We start from the raw sequence: 22,877 nt of genomic DNA, 5'->3' as shown, positions 1-22,877 counted from the left end.
CAGTCTGTTCTAAAGAGGAGATATTTCCACAATTCCAGATGTCTAATTATCTATATGCTCACCTCCAGCAACATGGAAGTTGTGGGAAATATTAAGAACCAAGCATCAGATTTTATTTATAAGACATTTTAATGTGTTTTTGTAGTTTCTAGTAAAGCCCACCTGAAAATCTGACTAAATTTGATAAATATGCATCCTTAAAGGATCCTAAAAGGATCACAAAGTTTCAGATCAACTTCAAAGACATGTAAACTGAAAGCATGATATGAAACTTGTTCATTATTGCAGATCCCTTTTATCACAGGATAATTCTGTTCACAAATGTCATTTCAATCAGTATGTTCATTGGAACATACTTATGAAAAAATAGATTGGATAATAAATGTCAAATGTAAACCTTGAGCATGACACTCTTTAAAAATGTCCCTCTGTAGAAGAAATAACGTCAGTCTTCATAGCATAAAACCCCTCAAAAAATACAGCACAGAGGCTCTGACTGTCTGTGTGTTACAGACCCTCCGCCTTTGTGGAAAAAAGTTCTCTCACCTGCCTAAGTTTCAAGTGCTAATTTCATCACATTACACATCATCCATTTCAAGAAAAGAGGTGCCAAGTATTAGGAATCGGATTATGCTGGAAAACTCTCAAACCTTTCAATAGATGCATAGAATAAAATCAGGCCCTGTGTTTTGTTTCTTTTCATAGCATAATGTTTCAGTATAGGTTCATGATGTCACATTAATCATAACACTGAAAAATGTGGTACATACAGCACATCTGCTCTGCTTTTATTCTCTGTACTTGACCCCACCTCACGTCCTTGGCATTGGTTCATGTAACGCAAAAGTACCCGGTACTGCATATGGTGAGGTCAGCCAAGTTGAAAGCACAACTTGGTCAGGTTTAAGCAGAGCTCTGAACGTGGTATGTTCACACTCCTGGAGCTTCTGTGCCTAATCAGAACTCTGATTAGCAGAAAATTAGACAAGGCTGAAAAATGAGCAACCAAAGCTAGTGCTCATGAAAACTGCAGAGCAGCAGGTTGTGTGTCAGCAAATATCCAAAGATGGGATGCCCAGCAGTACACATGTAACTGGAGCTACGCCTGTGTTTTGTGATGCATCAAGGTGTTGACACCACTGCATCTCCTCCAGAGCTGAGTGCACCAAAGTGGCATCAGCACAACGTTCTCAGCACCTCAAAGCTGCATGGCATAAACACTCAAACAGCAGCTCTCTGCAATTAGTTCATGTGATTTTTACACTGTACAACATACCCTCTCCCCTAAAAGCCCAATTCCAGTAGGTACTCTGTACTGGAGAGTAAAGAGAAAACAAGCGAGATGTTTGCCTGTAGTGGTTTGATTTGGTGACAGATCTGGCACAAGGTAATAACTGGACCTCTTCGACAGTGACTGTTCCCACTGAGCTCAGAGCCAGTACTGCCAGAGCCCTGGTTGTGATCAGCCTGGCTTTGCAACAGGGGAAGTCCTCTGGCTGTGAAATATTACCACCATTGAGGTAATATTCCTGGGTGAATACATCACCTTTGAACCAAAGGACTTTCAGTGTAGCCAGAGGGCTGATGTCTGTCAGAATGGTTATGATTAATCTCTGGACAGCAGAATTATATACTTGCTCTATTCTGGGGCTGCAAGTCTTGCACTTGCCACTTTGTCCCTGGTTAAAACAAACCAGCTCTATAGTAGTGTCCTTCCCATCATTTGTGTGCTATGTTCTCCTGTCTCCCTTTTATTACATCTCAGCTTCAGTCTGATTTTTTATTTTTTGCTCATTATCATTTTGAGTTTCCAAGTGGCTACAAATGCATTTTAAATAAAGTACATAAACTTAAAGCTTTTTAGATAAATATTACACAGTATATGAATTATTCAATAGGTAATTGATTAGAAAAGTCATTTTAAGTTTGACGCTCTGCAACAGAAATCATGGTTGTTAGCTATCAATTACAGAACCTGTCAAGCACTTTCTTTGGTCAGTCATATAACACACGACAAAGCGTTCTGCCTGATTAGAACCAAATTATGAGAAGATACAAGGAGCCATGGGCTTTGGTGCTCTACTTTCTCAAGTCTAATTCTATTAATCTGCATTTACCTGTGATTACATACAGGAAACACAGAAAATAGCCCCTGAACAAAGCAGTGACTGTATAGGCAGAGCTCACAAAAGACACATGGATCCCTCCAGTTTATCTAGTCAGTCCCTGGAAGGCAGAGCTCAACTGGCACTTTTTCCCTTCATGTGGCTCTATAAAGAAAAGGCCATGGTGAGCAGGAGCAGGGGAAGAAAAAGCACTTTTGCTCATTATCGTGAAAAAGGAGCTGTCAAAATGTCACCTTCTTTCATCCTTCCTGCTTTGCCAGCCTTTTCTTGACCCAGGGGATGGAAGCTTAAATCAAACAGTCAGAATGAATGATGAAACTGCATGGTTTGTACTAAACAAAAAAGGAGGCTGTGGCAGGTGGTAAAAAAGGGGGCCCATCCAAAGGATATAGACAACACTCAGCTGTTTGTTTCCTCAATTTCATTATGACAGAGGCTGGTGTTTGAACAGCCCTGGTGGGAAGATGAACCCCCTTTCATTTTCTGACTTTAAGTACAATCTGTATGGCTCCTGCATGCATAAAATACACTGTGAGGCTTAGATACTTATTTTGTGGCCAGAGGAAACAGGATTAGTGGGAAGAACAAAGTAACAAAGATAAGATTGATCTCAGAAATGGTCAGAGCTCTGGCTCAAAATAAAACTTTAATAACAAAAAATGGCTGGCTTTACCTAAGTTCTGCATTGCAAGGAGGATGATGTAACAGTTCACGAGAGGCAAGATGAACATGAACTGGAAAAGCTGCTGAAACATGGAAAGATATCTACATACTGTATTGCTTTTAAAATCATTTCATGAATTACCTTCCAATTCAGGACGCAGAATGCCTAATTCAGTTTCAGATTTCTATTATTTTTGGTGAAGTTAGGGAAACTGATGCTTTTCAATATCTGTTTTGTGTTTTAACCACACTTTTTAAAAGACAGTAATCCTCCCAAGACTCTGGAAACATATGCTCCTTTGCCATGATTACACAAACGATAGATATATATATATAAAGGACTTTATATATATAATATATACTGTATATATACAAAGTTCTTGCTTTATAAATGAATCTATAAAAATCTGGTCAGGCTCAAAATATATCATACAAAGTTCTAGATCAGAAGTGAGTGCTATAAAACAGGTGTAACGTTTACATGGCCCTGATTGTATATCCTTAATTTAAATGACCTTTCTTCCTCCCTCAGTTAGGCAAATTCACACTGCATACATCATTAATATACTTCATAGATGGTAGGCATTATAAGTTTTATACTTTAAAAGGATAAACCTGTGCTAAAAGGTACTCTAACACATTAGCAAACACGACCTGTCAAGATGTGTGTATCTTATTAAAAACACTGCAGAAGACACTGGTTCAGAGTTGAGGCTGAATTCATCTCTGGAATTGAATGCAGTGAAGTTCTACTTCAGAGCAGTTTTCACTAAAAGTGCACTTGAATCACTACGCTGATGCTAATTGTGATCAGGAGCCTTGGTTATTACCTGAAAATGTTTTTTGCTTAGTCTTTATTTTAGTTGGAAACACACACTGCTTTATATCGCCTGGCAAAGAAAACTACAGTAATGTGGTTATTTTATTTTTAGAGAAAGTGGGAGTAAAAAATTACTTGGAATTATTCATGATGTTAAAAACAAGGGTCAATTGAAGAATTGCAGAATGATCTTAGGATGACAAAAATGGCAGGTGACATGGTGTTAAGTAAAACAGGCACTCTGGAAAAAAAAAGTTCCAGCTTCACAGATACAGTGATGACTGAGCTTATTATAACTGCCCAGGAATGAGATCTTAGGGTTTTGTCACTGTAGGAGTGTTTCAGTTCAGTTGCTGAGTTGCAGTGAGGGAATCAAAGACTATTAGAATTTATTAGGAAAGGAATAGGGAAGAAAACAATGATTGCAGTTTCACAAGCCACCTACATCAGACACAAGATATTAGGATTCTTCCATCCAATAAAAGATAGAATAAAACTGGAAAAGCCATAGAGAAGGCATTTACAAAAGGTGTGGAAACTGTCTTAGCCACTTGCAGATTTCAGTCTGTGGGGACTTGTGAGAAATGTCTATCAAATTTCCACTGACATCAAGATGGATAGGGAATAACTGTTCAGTCTCTTCCAGAAGAACTGTGGGTTATCACGTGAAAGCAGGAGGCACATTCAGAACACACAGAAAAAGGCAGTTCTTATACAACAGGTAGAGGGAAGCGTGGAATTCCTTCCTGCAAGATCCTTAGTTTGATGAAAGATTACATGGATTTTTAAAAAGCATTCCAGAAGCAGCAAATACCTGAGTCACCAAGCAAGTCAGTCTACACACATTCTTGCAGGGAAGGAATAAGGATACAACACAGTAAGTAATTATTTGAGAAAAATATGTAGAAGTATTATATTTGAAATTTTAAAATACATAAAATGACAAAATATAATTTGATCTTAAGGCTGTCTTTAACATTGCCTTATCTTAATCTGGAGAAATCTGAGAAACCTGAGTTTGGAGGACGCAAGCTCTCAGCTTAAGAAGAGTCACTGAAATTATTCTCACATCATTTTCTTCATCTAAAAAGTTAAGATTACAATGAGCACAGACATAGGCTGCTATTACCCACAGCATTTAAGGCTTCTAAAATTACCTTTAACATGGAAAAGATGAACTATAAATTTACAGATGCCCTTTAATTCTTTGTGCAACTAAATGAGGGGTGGTTTCAAGGATATATTTGAGGTACTGTTGCTATGAAGTATGACCAATACCTAGAGATTACTGGAATTTAAAATGGAAAAACCATTACTCCAGTATGGAGAAACTCCAAGTTGTAGTAATAAATATTGGCTAGATTTTCAGAAAAATCACCAACCCCTCTGTTTCACTATGTTCACTGTCCCTACCAACACCCTATCACAGGATGCTTTGCACACTCCTCATAAGCAGCCATTCACGGGACATAATGAATAGGATGTAGGATTAGATAGCTGAAGAGCCTAACCAAAATTGAATATGACAAAACCCAGCAGAAGTCCCTGCCTTCAAGTCATGTTTTCACATCCTAGACTCAGCTTGACAGATGTCTATTGTCCAGATTCAGATTACTTAATTCATTTCCATTCAAATTCAGAAGTTCCCTGCCGAGCTGGAAACGAGCATACGCTATTCAATGTAGTTGTCAATTTTTGTGTGAAAGACAACCATACCAATATTGCAAAGATCCTCTTGATCCATTCATCCATACAGCAAAATTTAATCTGAAAATCAAGGCTTAGAGTTTCTGACATGCTGGCATAGCAAATATTTCCTATGTGTAGCCAAATAACTGAAAAAGATCATTTGTATGAGTGTTAGACCAATGATTAACATCATAGTTTATGATGTGGTGGCAAGCAGATCATTTTAAATATATGGTATGTTTATCAGAATTAAAATATGTACTGGAACATTTACATTTACTTGGCTTTCATGCTGTTTCAGCTGCCTGTCATTGACGTGTTGGTATTACTCCTTTCACATTTTCTCATTTCAGTCTTAGTTGCTTATTACACACATATGCATGTGGTATTAATGGTTCCATTTGATCATTCAAAGGACGTTATGATATGCCACATTCACAGTGCATTTTCAAGTGTCTGTACCTGCCCAAAAATGCACATGTGAATTAGTTTCTCACATGCTGCCAGGGAATGTCAGGGAGCAAAAGTGGTGTTCCATAGTCCTGGAAGAAGGCTTTTCCCCCTTTCTAGTCCAAGTAGTCCTGAGATAAGAAATATACAATATTATAACATTATAACATATAATTGAAAAAAAGAATGAAGAGGTTCTAAAAATGCACTAAAAGAATCTTCACTCCCTTAAGAGCCCCTACAAGGGTGATAAGAACAACCTGACTACAGAAATGGAAGAGAACCAGACTGAAGTAGTTGTCCCATATATATAATAGAAAGCTTAATTAGAGTTAATGATACAAATTATTAAAGAACACATTCAGACCACCTGCATAACTCACTTATGTCTTGAATATTCTTTAGGGAATACATCATTCCAAACTGTGACCAATATTGCTACTTAAGAATACAATTAATTTGATTTTAAATAGTGTTGCTTCTCCTGTACTATTAGACTTTTATTAATAATTATATGGAGACCACTCAAACTGTACTATTAAACTCCTTTCAACCATTGAAATAATTCACATCACCAGAATAATAACTCCATTGTAAACAGCAATATGAGAAAGTAGGTTTGTGTAATAGATTTTACTACTTTGTTCTGTGCAAAGGTGGTCAAGGATCTGTGGGTATTTTGAACTGGGATTATAACACTGGCTATTTCAAAAATCCATTATTGCAGAAGTTACTGTGTATTGCTGGAACAGAAGATACAAAATACAAGCCACACATGGAAAAGGATGCAGCTTTGTATGGAGCATGCCAAAATTATCTGTTTAGATTAATACAGGAAAATCTCATCTAGCATCTACTCCTGTCAATGAATACCCTAGAAAAGACTGCATCATGAATTTCAAAATTCAAACACTTTCCAAAGTGAAAAATAGTTAAGAAGAGTTCTAAGGAGAATTCATCAGTTTTCCAAATACTGAATTGTAGTTTTCCCCTGTAGATTTCAGAGGTGGATTCCATGATTCTATGATACAGAAACGTTTTCAGTAGTTATAGGTTCTGTGCTGACAGATAATTCCAAATACTTAACAGCATACATCGCTTTACAAAAGCATGTTTCTAATAGATTTTATATATGATGCTAAAATTGAACTCCAAAGCACTTTGCAATTGGCCACGTATGCACAGGAAAAGAAAAAGCATGTAACTATGAAATGAACCCACGCAGAAGGTGAGATTGATTTAATAGCAGTTTGAGATCTGCATTAGCATTACATTCAAAGTTTTTATTTGTCTTGTAAAATAAATAAATATATTGCCTCAAAATGCTGCTCCTTTGACTTCAGCATTTCTTATATAGGAGTAGGGGATCTCAAGAACATCAGGTATAATTTGGAGAGGTGCTAATTGCCCTGAGTTCCTGCATGAGTTTTTGAGGAGTAGAAAGTGAGTACTTTTCAAGCTGGCATCTCATTAATGTGTTAAGATATATCAGCTTATGTTTTTTTCTGAAATAATGTAGTGACATGAGAATTCAATAACAGGAAGAGCACCGAACAGGGCAGCACTGTAACTACAGTTCAAAATCCAATTTTCCTAATGGAAACTGTCAAAACCCATCAACTAATTCCACCCTTAGGGATTAAAATAAGGCTTTTCTGCAAGCAAAACTTGATGAGATGCAGCCTTTAAAATTCAGTGGGATGACAGAAATAAACAGAGCTTGAAAAGAGTAAACGTGATTTTTTTTCTTAAGTCCTCTGTGAGACCTTTGAAGCCTTCCAATCCACTGTACATAAGCACAGCTTGGTTTTATTGCACTGCAAGAAGTGGTCTGTCTGCTCAGCAGGAATTATTGTCCTGTGTGTGTCTATGCTGCAAAGTACCTTAAAGTAATAGGCTCTAACCCATGCTTGGCTCATTTTTACTGTGCAAAGAGAGCCAGCATTCAGAGAGAAAGGGCACTCCATGCTATTTAACCAACCAACGTCCTTCCCAATGGAGAGGAATAATATGGTCAAAATTAATGATGTGGTTCTGGGGAACTGTGAAGCTGTTTAAATACCTAGATAAGCTTTTACATATCACTAAGGATACGTTTTTTGTATGTCATTTAAAACACCACCAAAGTCCATATGCACATTAGATTTGTGGAAATTTCAGAACGCTCATTATTGGAAGTGGAGAAAACGTTGCTCTAAATTTTCCCTGTGCATGTGTTTCTTTTTTGAATCTTCCACTGTAAATCCCTATCAGAGACAGGACAGTAGACGTGTTGAAACTCTAAAGCTAGCATGGTAGTTCTCAAGTTCTTATATATAGTCTTGTATTCATTTAAAAAAAGAATTCTTGTAAAGCTGTACATTTCATCTGGATTTCAGTTACTTGTATTAAATGATGACGTAACATCATTACTCAGGCTTAAACTGAACCACAAAAATACAATTTTTGTGATATGAAATTTGGATTCTATATTGTGAAGCTCCCAATTTTGGGGCTTATTTCTGTTCAAGAAAGCATGGAAATTAGATTGCCATTATTGTTCAATAGCAGCTGATGATCCCAGTGCTAACTGGGTCTTTAATCAACTTTATAAACCACCTCTGCTTCAAGTCACTTCTAAAATTCAACTCAGTCCCTCACACAATAATTTTTCTTTACAAGCCTTCAATAGAAAATTGACCAAGACGAATGTCATGTAATTCTAGTGCTCTCTGTAAACATCACAGAATTTAACCTCCTTATATCTGCCTAGCATGTAGGATGGTGGGCAGACAGCTCTGCTGTGAATACGCGTACAAATACTCTGAAATACAGGTTTAGGGAAAAGATACATCACAGAGGTAACTCTGGCTTTAGAACTGTAACAGGGGAATCCTTCCACAGTGAAGGCTACCATTTTTGTATATAGGTGATACAAAGTAGGATTAACAGGTAGGAGATGAAACCTTATTTGATTTTAGGCTTTAAGCCAAAAGAAAACAGCAGAATTCAATTACAATTTCCTAAGCATAAAGACTTAGAAAAAACTTAAACAAATGTTCTCCCTTTGATTGGTCAAGGAATTCATGCTGATGCTAGCATGAATAGATCATGTAAATCCTGCCCACGACAGTGATAGAATTCTCTCAGACAGTGACTTACTGGCACACCTGTTACTTCATGAGCAAGAGTCCCTGTGGCCTCTCTGCCTTAATACAGAAAATAAATATAGTTAGTGCAACAGGAACACTGCCCAAAACTTGAAATTAGTTGGGTTTGGTTCTGCTGCATTAAAGATTCTGATGCATTAAAGATGATCTAGTTGTAACAACAGCTACAGTTGTAGCCCTTCACTGAGGCGTCATTTGCAACAGGAAAGTTATAAAATCAAATGAGTAAAACTAGAGTGATAATGTCAGATTATGCAGGACCAGTACAAGACAGACAAACAAAAAAACCCCACAACAGTATTTCCTAGAATCCTGCACAGTTTAGTTTAGAAAAAACACTTCCATAGAATCAAACCTGAACCTGATTAAAAGGCTGCATACGAGAATCTCCTTTGAAATGAATGCAGGCACTTAAGTTCTGCCATTTGTCAAGATCCTGCTAAACCCTTTGCTGAACAATAACAATACACTCTCAAGTAACCTTTGATGCAGCAGGGCCTAAGAACCGAAGTAAGCAGTGGTCTTAAGGGATGCTGGGAGCTTGTATGTCTGCCACTGTGTCCTTCCCACACTGCTATGAACCCAAGAACCTAGATTTCTATTATTTTGATGAGGATATTTAAGTAACGTTTTTAAAACAGCTGCCAGAGTTCTCACCATAAGGTATTAATTAGAATAGGCACCTAAAGGTTGCATGAGTCTGTGATGTGATTTTGAAGTCCTCTGAAATAGATTTGAGGGAGGTATATCCTTTCTTTCTGTTATTAACGCTGTGCTTGGGTTGTAACTAGAGATCTGGAAACGAAGGGCTTGGCTTTTCACTTTTAAGCAAAACACTTCTGCTAGAAAATGAATTTATTTCTTATTTTTTAAACAACTAGCCTAGACCATTCATCAAATCTGGAGCCTATCTCTTCTCAAAAAAGCATTAATAGTGGCCCTTGCATCTGAAACCTCAAGTCATTCCTATTTCCAGCGGGACAGAAGCTTGAAAACAAGCCATATTTATCCTAAACGTTCCAGTTCTGGCCAGGATTAATACAATTGAGTGAGCCCTTGCTAATGCAATCCAGACTTCTGCATGCTCATGGGATGCGGTCATTAATCCCTTAAGGACATAAATGCACAGCTGCCTTTGTTTACTGCTAGTGTCTTTATTGTTGTTTAAAATGACGTGCCAGCTATTTGATATTTAGGTACTCATGCCCTGTTTCAAGGAATTTATAACCAAAAGTCCAGGCCAAGCGTTTAAATTCCACCCTTAGCTGTTATCAATGGCCTAATCACTATAGTTCATAAAAATCCACTGTTGGACAATTATTAGCATCTCTCAGTTACTGAACAAAATGGCACACTATACAGCACTATAAACATCATATAATGACAGACTGTTGCATGTTCCTTCAAGTACAATCAAGATCATTTTAATAACTGGAACTGATGCTTTGGAATGAGAAGGGGTCTCTACTTGAACATTTCATGCTGAACAATACACATGTTGCACGTGCACTATATTGAATTTTTCCCCCCGGTAGTTGTTTAAAGCATCCACAGAAAACAAAAATAAGAAAACATCTATATTATTACTGTTTTGTTACAGCCCATCTCTAATCAAACAACATCTCTATGCTCTGCATGAGATGTATAGGCAAACACCAGTACATTCAGTAGTTTTAATGCAAGCACATAAATAAAAACCAGCAGGCTTTATTGAGAAACTAAGCTGAAAGAAACTGCAAAACACTGCAGCACATCAAGCCTGTTTCTGCTTTGGTTTCAATGGAACTGCTTCAGATCTGCAAAGCCTCTTTCACTCAGCCTAATGACATTTCAGAAGTACAATACGCCAAGCCTGAAATGTTTTCATGAAGCTCTATTGTGTAGGTAGTACAGCTATAAAATTTAAAATAGTAGCTCTGCCAGCCAAATGGCATGGGTAAAAAGTTGTTTTCTGTGTAGGTTTCTTGTTTGCTTAGTTTTTCTGTTTGTTTTTTTTTTTTGTTGAGGTTTGAAGGTTTATTAGATGCATTTGCACTGTGATAATTTCGAACTTCCTTTTAACCCACTTCTGTATTAAATGAGAACAGAATATATCATTCCTAATATTCTCAGATACAAACAACACACTGAAGGCCAAACCCATGTTCTCCTGGAGTTTGGTTTTATTAAATATACAAAATAAAAGTAAGATGAAACTCCAGCTTCTCCTTAAGGATTTACAAATGTAAGGGTTTCATCCTCAAATCCATGTAGGCTAATAAGTTCCCTTTGCAGCCAGCAGTTTCCATATGTGACTACACTTGTTTTTAAGGTTGAGAGTTGCAGACAACCTTTCACATCCTTTCTCAGTGCTTGCAACAAAAGTTAAAATAACTTCTTAAAGGCAGTTAGTGCTTCATGGGACTCTGAGAAGAATGGATCAGTAAAGAGCTTCGATGTGAAACCTACAGAAGATTTTGTTTAGCAAGTTTTTCTGCATGTCAGATTTTATGCTAACCTTACTTCCTTTTTATAAACACACCTATGAATCCTAGGATTTGAAAATTTTATTGTAGAACACAGAGCTGAGGAAAAAAAATAAGTCTCAGATGCAAGAGGGATGGATCAGCATTAGGACGTTTGGGATCTCATCCAAGGCTGAAGCATATGAGAAATTTTCCAAAAGACTTGTCCAGGGTAAGAAATCAGAAATGGAAAATATGGCTTAAAATCTGGCTGCAGCAGTTTAGAAATCAGCCACCTACTATGAGCTAAATTGAAGGGCTAAATATATTTTTATGAAAACCTTTTTATTTTTAAATTTTACTATAGTTCTGTGATGTTAAATTTAATCACTGTTTTTGCAGTAAGATAATACAAGTAGTATCACCTACCGTTTCAAACAACCACATTTATTTTAAGTCTTCCTCCTAGTGCTCTGTTACAGTTTTCTGCTTCTGAGAACTGCTTCCTGTTTTTCATACAGATTTCCCTCATTTCCTGTGGAAATCTATTGAGGAAACTCTATGAAAACAAAAGGAAGTATCTGCTTCCAAATACCTATAAGACTGTCCAAAAGAACCATCTTTGCCCACTCCGAGGCTCCTATTGCTGTGAGCAGCACCACATCCCACAGAGGCAGCTGTGAGCCCACATGAGCAGGCTGCATCTGACTGATGCAGTGGGGCCACTGCACAGCAGGAGGTTCAATAAAAATAAAATAAAAAGGGAAAAGTCTGCACTTAAGTACTGTCAGCTTAAAAAGAAAAAAGAAAAAAAGAGGGGGGGGGGGGGAAAAGAAGCGAGAAGCCAAAACCTTTTGTCAAAAATAATCTAAATTAATGTTGATTGGAAAAAGTGAATCCTGGTTATCCAACCTCCCTATGAAGAATTTTCCTTGTAACGATTTCCATCTGCCTCTCTTCACCACACTTGTCAGCTCTCTCACTTGAGAAGGGCTGCAGGGCCACTCTGAAGTCTGCTGTCCACCCATAACCAGCCATTTCTCAGCAAGTTAGGCTGTGTAGCACTGAGTCAAGTATGATTAAAGACCCTACCTAAATAATGCACCTTCGTGAAAATAAAATGTCATTAAACTCTTTTGTGGCAATGAGTTTACACTTAGTAAGAATTACACACCTTTTCAAGTACTCTGCTGTTGTAGGAAAAGATATCTTGTATGTTTGACAAACTTATTGGCACTGAGGTTCATCAGATGAAGCAGAAAACCTGTCAGTTGAACACTGCTGAGATAAGCAGAGATCCACCCATAGGGAGGCCAGAGAAGGCTTACCACAGCCTCAGAAATAAGTTCTTATGTGAGGAGGAGCATCTATATATGGTTAGGTTATGTTTTTGTCATCAGCACTTCTTCCTCCGAATTACATTTATTTCAAACCAATAAATACATGGCTAAATAGAAGCTGCTGTAGTTGCTGTCAAAGTCAACCTAATAATAGGCAAACTTTTCAGATCTCTATGAACTGGTAAATAACTTACGAGGAAGGAAATTAATTATTTGGGGATTACTGCAAAGGCACTGTTGTGTTTTGTAAATCACCTACCAGCATGTAAAACTTGAAAACAATGGACGTGCTGCTTTCAACAAACAAAAAACTACTTCAAAACAAACATTGGAATAGTAGGCACAGAGCTTAAATATAAAGGAGCTTGGAGAACTGAACAGTATCTAATAATTAAACAGCCTTCTTTAAAGATCTGAGGGTGTTTTACAAACATCAGTGGAATAGAAAACACAACATGATGAGGTAATTGTTATTCTCGTTTCCTGATACAGGATCTGAGGAACATGGAAGCTGTAAATTCCCCACGTTCACAACAGAAAGTTGCTGGCAACAACACCTCAGGCTCAGGTCTCAAAGCAGTTCCACACTCTTTCACTTTGAGCTCCCAGGCTCATCTTTCACAGCAGAAAAGCTCTCCTGGAGGAACACTGGGGCACTTACGTGACTTTCTTGGGAGAACTTAAGTACCTGACTTAGGGCATCGATGGCTACTACCTCTCCTGCTAATATCAGTATCCCATCTTCCAAAATACCTAGTAAAGACTACCCAGAAATAACTCATGCAGTTTAAAGCACAGAGTTAAGCGAGCCACCTTCCTTCTCTGCCTCTCCAAATTTATTAGGCTCTGTGTGAAGCTCTGAGATAAGTACAGAAGAAACTTGCATGACATTAACTGTGAACTTTCAGTTTCTGCTCTGTTAAGTGATACATACAGGTTTCCATGCATGCAAACAGAACTGAGAAATAATGTCTTATCAAATGATGTGAGCTCTAGGAGCTGAGTTCAGTAGGATCTCTATCCCACTGCCCCTATCCTTTGGAGGAAACTTTTCCTAGGAGACAGTAAAAAGACTTCAGTGACACACACTCTAAAATACAGAAAGTAAGGGAAAGATTCATAGGGATTAAATAGCATGTGGCTACACGATTGAATATATAAGGTCTTTTTTCCTTTATAAATGCAAGCAAAGGCAGAAGAAAACTGTCTACAGCACTACAGCTCTGTTGCACTTGTTTATCTGCCACATATCAATTTTCCTCTTATATACCCCTGTGGTTTAAAATTTTGTGGTGTTTCAGTTATTTTTGTTAAAGAACCCACTGACATTCATCAACACTTGTTGAGCATTGATGGAGACCAGACAGTGGTTGTGAGCACAGTGAAGCAGTTGGCAGTGCTTTCTGGAAGTAGTGACAGTTGGTCACCTCCTCTGGTGCAGCTCATGACAAGCACGACATGCAGGCTCTTGTTCATCACCAGCAAAAATGCAAAGCTAGTGGTGGTGACTATGTTGGAAAACAATGTTTTGTAGCTGAGAATTTGCTCTATGGAACAGTGCCATTGTGTTCTTTGTATCTGTTGTCATTTCCACAGAAATAAGTAGGACGCATTATTTTCAGAGCAATCTGTGTAAATTAAAATAATTGTTCCAGTGCAGAAGGAAGGGAAAGACACAGCTGTATAAAAGATAAGAAAGAAGGAGTAATGGAATGACTGCCATTTCCATGCTTAGTAGGAAGGCTGAAGCCAGGGTTTTCACTAAGACTTTCAAGAGGTTTTGTTCAAGCTTTAATAAATATATTTGAGCAAGTGGTTAAATCAAGAACAAGTGATATATATTTTTCTAGCTTTAATTAAATCTGAATTGCATGCATGGAAGCTCTAGAAATTCAGATAATAAGGGTGTGGCAATAGATCTTCATTCCAGTGGAGCAACATCTGGAAATTATTTCCTTTATTTTGTTACAAAACAATTCCCCTTAATGGTGCAGAAATATCTGAGTGACATAATTCCAAAGTGATGCATGCTCTCATGATAAATCAGTGGCTATTGAACACAAAATACCCCACATAGAGCAGTTTCATTCATCTCGTATATGCTCAGAACTACCACCATACAATATAATCCCTCACTAAGGATAGGATTTATAAAAGCACTGTAATTACTTCATCTGTTTAGCCTAATTATCTTCCATCTTCCATTAAGCAGTCCAAATGACTAACAGTTTATTAATGGTAAATTAAAGTTTCAAAGACAAACAAGTTTAGGAAAGCATCAAATAGCAGTGCTTAGATCTTGAGCTGCATTTCAGAGCTGAAAGCCACGCATTCTGCAAGTCACAGGAAGAAACCTGGCCATGCTGTTTCAGTTTAGCTTTTTTTCCTCATATATTTGTAACAAATTTAACTGTATGAGTGTGTGTATCCATGCGTAAAGGCATCTAGATGGTTCTTACTTAATAAAATGAAAGTCTGAATATAAACGATTAGTTCATCTCACAGTATAACGTAACAGACGAGAAAGGCTACCATCAGAACCTGCTGGCCATTTCAGGAGCTCACTCTGACTTACATTAACGTTCACAGTACCCAGTATTTTAGAGCAAAACACAAATTATAGCTTTTGTGATTGCATGTTTCAAATGCATTTCTCATACGCCATAGACTCAAATCCCATGCAAACACCAAAATCAGGAACCAGTTATTAACTGTACGTAGGTAACAATAATTACCTATAAAAGGTATTACAAAAGTAATTCGCCTAGCAGTATGCAGGGTCTCCAACAGAGACAGGAGTCCACTTCCACAAAAGAGAATTTCTCTGGCTTAACAAGAACATCCTTCCATCCATGTGCACCTCACCTGACTGGATACCAGCAGCTTCTGCAACAGTCAAGCAGGAACCTTCTCAAGAATGGGGCAAGGGTCAAACAGGAAAAATAAACGGCGATCTTACAAAAAACTCTAATGTAATGTACGTGCTCCAAGATTTAAAGCAACCTTATGACATTGTGTAAGCTGAGAACCTTGGGAAAAAACAATCTGCTTAAAGCATAAGTATTTCTGTCAGGTAGCACCATCGCGACATCTGTTTTCTACCAACAGGGTCAGATTCTCTACATTCTCTGCACAGATTTCTGCTCTAAGTGAACAGCTAACAGCACAGTAAATTATCATCTTCCATGTGGATTGCAGAGGGAGGGGAAGAGAAGCTAATTTGTGGCTGCTTTTCCCTAACATTTACTGATAGAAGAATGGCAAGATGACAAGAATTTGGGTATCATATGAAATTTCATTAGGGAGTGTGCTTGGCCCTTACAGCTCATTCAGTTGTATGTTTCCTGATTGAAAGGTCTGCCTCCCAGCTTTGTGCTCCTGTCAAAACCCTGCATTTTTGCATTCCCTGGAAAATGCAACGCTTAGGGCTATGCACTGATCCAAACGTTAACATCTTCTCCAAAACTAAAAGATGGAAAAGGTTGTTATTGTCTCAGAATGCTTGAAATCATTATAGACAGAGCTGTATGAAACAAATCATAACTCTGCTATACATGACAGTACCAGTGCAAGGTTTGCCTGTTTCTATACAATAGATGGAAAGATTCAGCCAGAAGACACGTTGCCATCAGCACGATGATTTTGCTGGGCATTGATGACTTTGGCAAGAAAATTGAAGTGATCAGCCAGTAACGGGAGATCTCTCCAAACTGTAACCAGTATTACAGCTCTTATGATACAATTTTGCCCTTATTTCAGTTTAAAAGCAGGATATTTAGTCATCCTTATTATCTATAAGAAAAATTATGCTTTCAGAAATTTCTTATAGATTGAGCAATTGAAAATCTAAATTGTTCATGGAATATTCATTCAATATGATTTCTGTTGCAGAGGGGTGCACAGCTTAAAGCATCAACCAAAGGCAGATGTATTCTCTTATCTCTAGAGTGAAAACAGATTTCATCTGTACGATATATGAAAAGCCATAAATGAGACAAGATATGCACACACTGTGAGCTCTGCCATTCCCTGTTGGAGACAAGTCAAAACCAAAACCATTTCAAGTTCCCTGAACTTTTACAGTTTGGGTGAAAGTAGCACAAAAACAAATCACGCCAATTTTCGTTAAAGACACAAAACAAAGCCTAGCTTACCAGACTGCTTACCAGTCTGTCTGACTGGTCCTCTGGGCCATGTGCTTGCCCACACAGTTGTTTGATCTGCTTTAAATAAGCCTCTAAAAGGGAACAGTTAAGGATCTATGAATGTGAAGGTAAATAACTCCTTAGAGTTATCTTATGATTAGTGAGGAATTATTTAAGTCAGAGACTTGTTTAGCACCAGAAGCAGGTGCAGTTTTGCTGCAGTTAGAAGTTTCCATAACAATAAGCGCAGTGCCAATTAAAAGCCAATTAGTCATGGATATTACTTTAAGGTCCAGTTCTTTCCAGCTCTCTGCTCTTCAATTTCCCTTCTCTGGAGCTGCCCATTATTCTCACTACAAAGACCCAACATGCATGGGCACTGTGTGCCTGTCACCAGGGAAACCTCACCGCACCCAACACAAACGCTTCCCAGGCACCTCCAGAACTACTTGCCCCTCTGATCTTTGCCTTAAACAAATGTGCTGTTTATTCACGTTGCTTCTCGTTTATGAAGACCCATTAGATGCTGCACGCATACTAATGAGAAAAGAATTTAATCAACGCTTAAGAATGAGTGGAGATTCCTCTTTTATGCACTTACCATGACAGCGAATGCAGACCGCTTGGCCTGTTTCATTATGCTTGTTCTTTAACTCCTGGGATCCCCCTCAGTTTAAAATTGTCTGGATCTCACTCTAAGCTTTACTGAACAATAAAAAGCTCCCAAGTAAGAAAAAATAACGGAGTGGTTAAATCAGATGGTGAGCAATCAGGAGATCATGGTGTTTCCACCACTACAAAAACCATCACCATGCCTCCATTCATGCCTCCATCACCTCACTTTGGGATGATGAAATATTGTGTATTCCTATAGCGTGGAGCACGAAGCAAAATTCTGCTGGTTAGTTTACATCTACTTTTAAGCTCAGAAAAATTGAGAAAATCCAGCCACAGATTTGCTGCCTTCTTGAAATATTGCCCAAACTCAATGTGGAATTCTATTTTCATGTAAAATAAACAGTCCCTTTCTTCCAGTGGACAGTAAAGATTCATTGCTTAATTAAATCTACTCTTCTAATTCTGTGCCCAAACTCAGATCCATCTCACGTTCAGTGTCTAGCAATGGGAATGCCTAACTTTTCCTTGCAGCTATGTGAGGAGCAGCAGTTCCTTTTCCCCCTCCCCCCAACTTTCCACTTCTGGCTCTGCCTCTCTGATCTTTGGCTCTGAACTTGTCAGACTTGTCTTAAAATGTTTTGGATTACAAGAATGAGAAATAATTGCTTAATAAATCCCTTCCTTAAAACTCCATTGCATGGGACATTTCCCATCCCTGTACCTCTTCCCTGCATGGCCATCAATCCTTTCCTTTTACCTTCCCCATTCCCTGCTATGATAAAAACTGCAGCCAACATCACATTGTCCTGGATGCCTGGCAAGGCACACCATGGCCATTTATCTCCAGCGCAGTTATTTCCAGCAGATCCTTGACATTTTATTTTAGCTCATCAAACAGAAAATCTCTTGAGTATTTTGTTTGTTTTCCATTAAAAATATCCATATTTACTCACTTTGCCCTCCCATATTTTCTTCATTTTTTATCTGGCACAGAAGAGCTCTGAAATTCCAACTTGTCCAGCCATGTGTTCCTTCACACACATTTAAAATCTACTCCATTCCCAAACTCCTTGAAATAGTTGCACTTGCTATGCTTAGTTTTAGTAATCTTTGCCCTTTATCTAGGGCATAAGAAATTCTAGCTTTGCTATATTTCTGTTGGAGAAACTAAGGCGTAAGTAACAGAGCCTGAGCCAGATCTAAATCTTGATTCTGAAGCACCCGGGTCTGAAGGCCCTTGCTCAAAGTCATGTGTTTTTCTAGGTCCTCAGTGAGTATCTCCAGAGGAGAATAATATGGCTGTCTTTCTTCATGCATTGAGCAGGAAGACCTAACACACCATCTGTATGGCTCTCTTTCTTTCTCAACATTTAAAGAGAGCTGATGACAGCATTTCAGGAGAATTACTACAGAGATTGTACTTTGTATTTCATCAGCTAATTTTAAGTTCCTTCATAAGAATTGCAGAGAGGTGAAAGGTGTTATTTGTCTATGCTGAAACTGGCCAGAGTGGATGTAGTCTATTATTGAAATCTTAACAAAGGCACTGAATTTTATGAGAAGGGTTTTTAAAAATATATTTTTTCTTTTTAAAAACTGAAAAGAAAAAAAAAAATCAGAATTTCTCAATGTTCTTTGGACTGCAAACCAAGTTGAAACGAGGTTGCCAGATGTAATACATTATTACCATCAACAGTTCTTCTATTAAACATTACAACACTTATCCACTTTCACAATACTTCAATATTCTTTTGAGTTTTTTATGGGTTAAAAATTTTAACCAGCTTTGACACTACAGTTAGTAGTCCATGAGATCTCAGTATCTCTATCTCTAGAAATCTCCAATGTAAATTACACTGTAGCTCAGAATTAAAAGAACCACCCACAAATACAGACAGCCATCAGAAGACAATCAGGGATCTCTTGAGTATCAGACCTCAACTTATTTTTCTTTAGAAACAAAGGAAATAAGCATAATTCAGAAAAATGAAGTGTAACATCCTTATCAAAGGAAATATCTTGCTCTATTTCACAGTTACTAACCACAACACTAAACTCACAGCAAAACCCTGCAGTGGTGATCCCAGGAGCCTCCATTTTGCATTTCCAGACTTGCTATTTGCAGGCTACTTAATGATTTCCCCACATCTTCCACTCCCTGAACTAATGGAAGCTAAAAGACCAGCCAGGCTTCGTTCTGGAGGCTGCTGTTTCCCTTGACTTTGCAGGAAATCTGATTGTTGCTAAGTTAATACCATAAGCTGTAAACAAAACACATCATTAATTTTCATGCAGTCAGCTCTTTCGGAGGGAGTGAAAAAGAAGCAATGTTTTCTAACATGGTTTGCCTCGAGTTTTTATCCTAAAGATTTTTGAAATACAGACTTTTTGTTTTGCTAAACTCATGACTGTATTCACCTAGTGCATGTACACCCACAGGCACCACAAGATCCAGTACTGATGTGGTTATTCAGAAACCAACAGCAGCTGTGGTATTTTAAACAAAAGCTCTCAGCAATACTTATCTCTAACTTGGCACCAGCTTTCCTCTTACTACATCTCACATCTTTTTTCGAGCAGTAGTTGAACTTACTGGCAGGAAGTACTTGTAAGATTTGCACAAAAATATTGTGTTCTACAACTTGCTTCAGCAGAACTGATTTTCTAGGAGTTTTAACTCTCAGTTTTTGCTGATGAATATTTAACGTGTTAAATGCAAGCAATATGCAGCATTAATCAAACCAGAACTAATCCTAGGAAGCATTTTGAGGGAACTTAATTTACTGTAAATATGAATTTGTTTTGCTTTCTTCTGCACGTAGATAATTTATGAACTGTGTGATGGCTGCTACTGGGAAAACAATGTGATGGTGCTGTTTGTGTGGTGTAAATGGGAAAGGATACTGGTGTTAAGTTTTGAAAGTCAATTGTTCTCCAAGTTGTAGAAAAGGAAACAATAGAAAAGTACTCTATATGAAGTATATTACAATTCATTACACAGCATACATGTGTAACGTATACAACCTTGTAATGAACTGGTCTCTGTTCATTGAGCTTCATATCCAAGCGGTTGCTTATTCCTACCTCTGAAAATACTTGATACAAAGTTATGTACAGACTGATTTTCCATTTATTTGATATGGCTATGTTTTTGTTACAAATAATGGTCTTTAATTCCATCATAACTCTAATTTCATTAACCATTTGTGGAATTGAGTTACTAATATATAGTGCAAAGAGCCGGACTGCTGAAATGAATTCAGTACTGTAAGTTGTCTCAGTTTCATGAACTGCATTTCTACTATTTTGGATGTAAATAGGATCATCTGGATTCACTTCCTTTGTCACCAGTATTGCACACTGCCATTGTATTTTGTCTAAAATAACAATAGTGATAGCTATACTGTCTTTCAGTGTATCCATTAGAGCATTTTAAACTCAACTGCATGAAAATTAACTCTGGATTATTCTTCCTACTTTGAATCTCCTTAAAGATACTGCCTCAACTCTGTCCATTTTGCTAACTATGATTTCCTCAGTCCAAATAATCATTATTTTCTCATGAATTAAGTTACTTTTTAAAAAATAGATTTTGTGTACCTGATGAATGCAAGTCCTTAAGCTTGTCACCATTTGTTATCCATAAGCAATGCTACTTATCTCTAACGTAGCTGATAATCAGGGTATTTCCCTGTCTTAAAAAAGACAGGAGTAGCATGCTTCCTTTAAGACAGATCTAGGATTGCCAGCAGTTCAGAAGCGCAGTGATCATATTTGCAGGTGTGTGACTCTGTTCACAAGTCATTCCTTTTGATTTTCCAGTCTCTTCATCCCCAGTACTCAGGAAACTTAGATCTGAACTGCCTAAAGGCACCTTAATGATGTCTTCTGTTATAAATAACTGAGCACAGAATTAGAAGGCAGAAGTACTTCATACTAATCTTAACTTTGCTTTTGAATTAAGTGCATAGTGTCATTAAAAGCTCCTGTAAACAAAATAACTCAAATCTCAGTGTCACCAAAACAAATGGAGACAAGTTTTGTCTTTATGAAATGCAGACCATAAACTATGTATTTTAAGTATAAGGTGTACTGAAATGTCTCATAAGGGCAGCACGAAAACCAATTATTGAGTACGTATAAAGTGTTTGAACCTGAGAAATACAACACTGCTGGTTACTACTGCTGTCCATGTGGCACCTCATTCCCTGCAATTTGATTTGAGGGACCCACAAAAAGCCTTTAATATTAGCATTAATGAAGATGATACTCTTGCAGAGCTGCTTTCTATTACTGGTCTCTAGGCTGAACTGAGTCTTGGTTCAGTGCTGTAACCTGACATTTATAAGCCTGAATACCAGTCTAAGCAACTGGATGTAAGGCTTGCCACCCTAGCTGTAAACGTGTTCATGTTAAAAATGAAACATGCGCTCTATAGCTGCCAGTGGAAAAGGGAGACTTTATGGCCAGAGTAGACTGTTTCCATATATATTTTCCATATGCTCTTGACAGAACTAAAAGCTACAGGCAATATTTAGTTTTTATTACCTAAATATAAGAATAGTTGAAATGCACCTTCCTTTGATTCCAGCAAAAAAGGACTCAGTGCAATCCTTGGGAGTTTGATTTCACAGGCATTGAAGGATGACAACCCTTCCTTTATTTCAAGCTTGAACAGTATTTTTCATTCATCATTCATGTGTCACACTGTAGACATTCTCCAAATTTCCTACAAGTTCACCTTACTTTGTCTTTTTTTTTTTTTTTTCCAGATCAGAAATTGTGAAATTTCAGCTTGCTTCCAGAAGCAGCCCAGAGCAGAAAGATGCAGCAACTCTGTCAGATGGAAGATGCTGCTTCTCTGCTGTGCAGCAAGATCGAACATCTCCCATGGGCAGAGCTGGGATTTCTGAAAACGGTATCAAGCCCAGTACTCAACTATTCCCTCACCTATTTTTAAAGATCCTCAGCAGAAAACTGATTAGATATTAACCCACCAAAGCCACAAATAAGTCTCAATATAGCTTGAAACCCTAGATGTAAATAAAAGGTAATATTGCAGCTTTCTACTTCTCCCTCCCAACACAGTTTTGCTTCACGCAAGACCGAACGTGTCACTTAGTGTTAGGACTTAAAGCAACTGTTTTTCCCTCATGATTCACCTTACAAAGCAGCCTTCCTTTCTCAGAAGTATGAAGCTTTTATTTATTTAATTCCACGATAAAAACCTCAGAACATCAGCTAAAATTATTTACAAGAAAACAGTTTAATCGTGATACCTGGAAACATTCTGGCTGCTTCAGCAGCTCTGAGAAGATCCAACTTATTTAGCACATGTAGCCCTAACCACTGTCATAGCATCACTCACTTAAGATTCCTCATGCGACTGAATGAAGCATTCTTTGAAAGTCTTCTAAGATCCTCAGGTTTGCC

General features: G+C 37.8%; 1 protein-coding gene across 3 annotated transcripts in view; it reads left to right on the top strand.

The window, feature by feature from the left end:
- Positions 1-22,877, top strand: part of EFCC1 (EF-hand and coiled-coil domain containing 1) — a 47,222-nt gene that overhangs the window by 10,741 nt on the left and 13,604 nt on the right. For all 3 annotated transcript variants that reach the window (XM_090148093.1, XM_090148094.1, XM_031608846.2), the window contains exon 3: positions 22,217-22,362. In XM_090148093.1, coding sequence (XP_090004219.1) covers positions 22,217-22,362 — 146 coding nt within the window. The remainder of the gene's footprint in view (positions 1-22,216; positions 22,363-22,877) is intronic.

This window comes from Phasianus colchicus, chromosome 11 (assembly GCF_987193195.1).
Source record: "Phasianus colchicus chromosome 11, bPhaCol1.hap1.1, whole genome shotgun sequence".
Taxonomy (NCBI): Eukaryota; Metazoa; Chordata; class Aves; order Galliformes; family Phasianidae; genus Phasianus; species Phasianus colchicus.
This window is presented reverse-complemented; position numbering and strand designations above follow the sequence as displayed.